The sequence below is a fragment of the Cucumis melo genome, chromosome 6 (assembly GCF_025177605.1).
Source record: "Cucumis melo cultivar AY chromosome 6, USDA_Cmelo_AY_1.0, whole genome shotgun sequence".
Lineage (NCBI taxonomy): Eukaryota > Viridiplantae > Streptophyta > Magnoliopsida > Cucurbitales > Cucurbitaceae > Cucumis > Cucumis melo.
In genome coordinates, this window is record NC_066862.1 from 11,253,482 (window position 1) to 11,257,145 (window position 3,664).

The 3,664-nt window shown below is 39.7% G+C and overlaps 1 protein-coding gene across 1 annotated transcript; it reads left to right on the forward strand.

Annotated features, from left to right (window-relative positions):
- On the forward strand, positions 1 to 3,664 carry LOC103496153 (ferredoxin--nitrite reductase, chloroplastic). Its single transcript, XM_008457899.3, has 4 exons — positions 1 to 481; positions 859 to 1,213; positions 1,361 to 1,649; positions 2,608 to 3,664. Exons 1-4 carry the CDS (start codon positions 115 to 117, stop codon positions 3,346 to 3,348), a joined length of 1,752 nt encoding a protein of 583 aa, XP_008456121.1. The 5' UTR covers positions 1 to 114; the 3' UTR covers positions 3,349 to 3,664.

A 3,664-nucleotide genomic window follows, 5' to 3' on the forward strand; every position in this document is an offset into this window, starting at 1 on the left:
AAAGGGAAAGAGAGTCCATAAAGTCTCTCCCACTTCTCTCTCTATTTTTACATCCAAATCTCTCTCTCTCTCTCAAAAATTAGAGCACCATCAATATTTGCATCAACGCCAGTCATGTCATCCTCTTTTTCAGCTTCATTTCTGTCTCCTCCGGTAGCTTCCGGACGCCGTGCGTGGCGGAGGGTGGGGGTGGCGCCGTTGTCAACAGCTCCCGCGGAGGTGGCGGTGGAAGAATCAAGGTTAGAGTGTAGAGTGGAAGAGAGAGATGGATATTGGGTGGTGAAGGAGAAGTTTAGAGAAGGTTTAAATCCCCAAGAGAAAGCGAAAATAGAGAAAGAGCCGATGAAGCTTTTCATGGAGAATGGTATTGAAGAGCTTTCAAAGTTGTCAATGGAGGAAATTGATGCTTCTAAACTTACTAAGGATGATGTTGATGTTAGACTCAAATGGCTTGGCCTTTTCCATAGAAGAAAACATCAATGTGAGTTTCTTCCCCCCTCACTCAAAACTACTTGTTAAAATTATATATCATACGTTTGAATCTGAAATTCATAGTTCAAAATAATTAAAAGAATGAATTTTGTATGGGTTTAATTAGATGTTGATAAATGTAAGAAAAACATATAAATGAGGAAGAAGGATCAATAAATAAATTCGTGATTCAATTGAGAGAATCAATCTCAATCATATGTGACCGACAAAGTGCACCGATTAGCAAAGTTGATTAAAGTAAAATGACAACCATACCCTTCAAATAATAATAATAATCAACCCCATAATTCCTACATTTGACTTTTGAGTATGTTAAGGAATGCTAATTGAAATGTTGGGTGTGGATTTATGAAAAATGATAAAAAGATGGAAGATTCATGATGAGATTAAAGCTGCCAAATGGGGTGACAACAAGCCAACAAACAAGATACTTAGCCAGTGTAATTCGGAAGTACGGCAAAGACGGCTGCGCCGACGTTACCACACGCCAGAACTGGCAGATCCGCGGCGTGGTTCTCGCCGACGTCCCCGAAATTCTCAAGGGACTCGCCGGAGTTGGACTCACCAGTCTACAGAGTGGAATGGACAACGTAAGAAATCCCGTTGGAAATCCCCTCGCCGGCATAGATCCTGAGGAGATCATCGACACAAGGCCTTACAACAATTTGCTTTCCCAATTCATCACGGGCAATTCCCTTGGAAATCCTGCTTTCACCAATTTGTAAGTTCAATTCTTTTTCTTCTCTCTAATTTAAACCTTAGCCCCTATCTATCCCTAGAACCCAAGAACATGAAGAATCTACTAATTTCTTCTATGTAATGATATGAGCTGAAGAATTTGTGTGTGTCTGTGATTGTGTATGGACAGGCCAAGAAAGTGGAATGTGTGTGTGATAGGATCACACGATCTATACGAACACCCTCACATTAACGACCTTGCGTACATGCCCGCTACAAAAAACGGGCGAATGGGGTTCAATGTGCTGGTGGGTGGTTTCTTCAGCGCCAAGCGATGCGCTGAGGCTGTGCCGCTCGACGCCTGGGTGCCTGAAGAGGACATTGCCCCTCTCTGCGGAGCCATCTTGGAGGCCTTCAGGGACCTCGGCACCAGAGGCAACCGCCAGAAATGTAGAATGATGTGGCTCATCGATGAACTGGTATGTCTCACCCTATTGTTAAATTCATTCGTAACATATCAGTCATTGTCCTCTTTCAGTTCAAAGCAACATTTTTGGAGCCATAGATGAATCTCACACTTTTTTGGTTAAGCCTCAAGTTTTTACTAGTTGAACTATGCTTATATTCACATGAAGTCATAGGGGTGTTTGAGTTACTCTAATAACTATGATCATTATGATTAGTGGGTTATAATAGTCTATCTGTCGGGGATAAAGACTATTTTAGTTTGAGTTAAAATAGTTTTTTAGTAGAAAAAATAGTAGACAATGTAACAAAAAATGAAAGAAAAGATAAATTGAAATCAATAAGCATGAGGCGATAGAGAAAATATTCGATATTTTAACAAATAGTAAACATTATTTTGTAGGGTGATAGAGAATATAAGATGAATTGTCGGAAATGGAAAAATGGATAAACTATTTGCACTCTAGCAAAATCAAGTGTAATGAGTTTTTATCGGTAGTTTTTTGCCCTAGAGTGTATATAGTTTCTATCTTTTTTATTATTCTTGAAAAACCCACTAAATGTAACCCTCATGGTTTGGCCTAGTGGTACAAAGGAAGATATAGTCTCAATAGCTAACTAACTAAGAGTTTATGAGTTCAATCTATGGTGGCCACCTACCTACCTACCTATTTACGAGTTTCCTTGACACCTAAATGTTGTAGGGTCAGACAGGTTGTCCATAAGATTGGTCGGGATGCGCGTAAGCTTTTCCATCTTAACGTGAAATAGTGTGAAGTATGTGCATCGGTGATTGAATATACTTTGATGGTTTGATTTAAGTTTTTGGATTGAATGTGTTTGTGTTTGTTTGGGCATTGGGGTTGAAATTTCTAAATAAGTTAACTTTATAGATTAAAAGAAATTTTTTTCCTTCTTAAATTGATGGCTGAAATTTGAGTTGGTTTATGTGATGTGATTATATGAAAACAGGGCATAGAAGGATTTAGAGCTGAAGTAGTAAAAAGAATGCCAAGACAAGAGTTGGAGAGAGCATCATCCGAGGATTTGGTAAAGAAGCAATGGGAAAGAAGGGACTATTTCGGAGTCCATCCACAAAAACAAGAAGGTTTAAGCTTTGTAGGAATTCACATTCCTGTTGGTCGAGTTCAAGCCGATGATATGGACGAGTTGGCTCGACTAGCTGATGAATATGGCACAGGGGAGCTCAGGTTGACAGTAGAACAAAACATAATCATCCCCAACATTCAAAACTCAAAGTTAGAAGCCTTACTCAAAGAGCCTCTATTAGAAAAATTTTCACCAGAACCACCAATTCTCATGAAAGGATTGGTAGCTTGCACTGGCAATCAATTCTGTGGACAAGCCATTATAGAGACCAAGGCTAGGGCCTTGAAGGTGACCGAGGAGGTGCAGCGGCGAGTCACAGTGACCCAACCAGTGAGGATGCATTGGACCGGTTGCCCTAATACATGTGGCCAGGTTCAGGTTGCTGATATTGGCTTCATGGGATGCATGGCTAGGGATGAGAACAAGAAGCCTGTTGAAGGGGTTGATGTTTTCTTGGGTGGGAGAATTGGGAGTGACTCACATTTGGGAGATGTTTACAAAAAGGCCGTCCCTTGCAAGGATTTAGTGCCCTTGGTTGTGGACATTCTTGTACAACATTTTGGGGCTGTCCCAAGGGAAAGGGAGGAGGAAGAAGAGGATTAAGTTATAAAGCAGGTTGTATATCTTTCAAGTTTGGACTCTTTGGACATACTGGAAGACATTTTACAAAGAAGCAATTTGTCAAATGGGTCAATACAACTTTGGTACATTCAAATAGACAGCCATTTTGATGTAACTAATATCGTAAGATTTGTATTTCAAAGTTCGTAATCATACACCCATATGTTCATTAACTGATTAGTGAAGAAAAATGGCAATAAGATGTGCATTTAATTATCTTTTGATCAAATGAATAAAGTAATAAACCAATAGAAGTTACCATGCTTGGTTTAAGCTGGAAGTTAATTTTTGATTCAAA

Excerpts from the sequence above, each read along its gene's own strand:
- LOC103496153 (XM_008457899.3), top strand. The coding sequence starts at position 115 with ATGTCATCCTCTTTTTCAGCTTCATTTCTGTCTCCTCCGGTAGCTTCC. Across the intron at positions 482-858 it reads CCATAGAAGAAAACATCAAT|ATGGAAGATTCATGATGAGA; the intron begins GTGAGTTTCTTC and ends AATGATAAAAAG. Across the intron at positions 1,650-2,607 it reads TGTGGCTCATCGATGAACTG|GGCATAGAAGGATTTAGAGC; the intron begins GTATGTCTCACC and ends ATATGAAAACAG.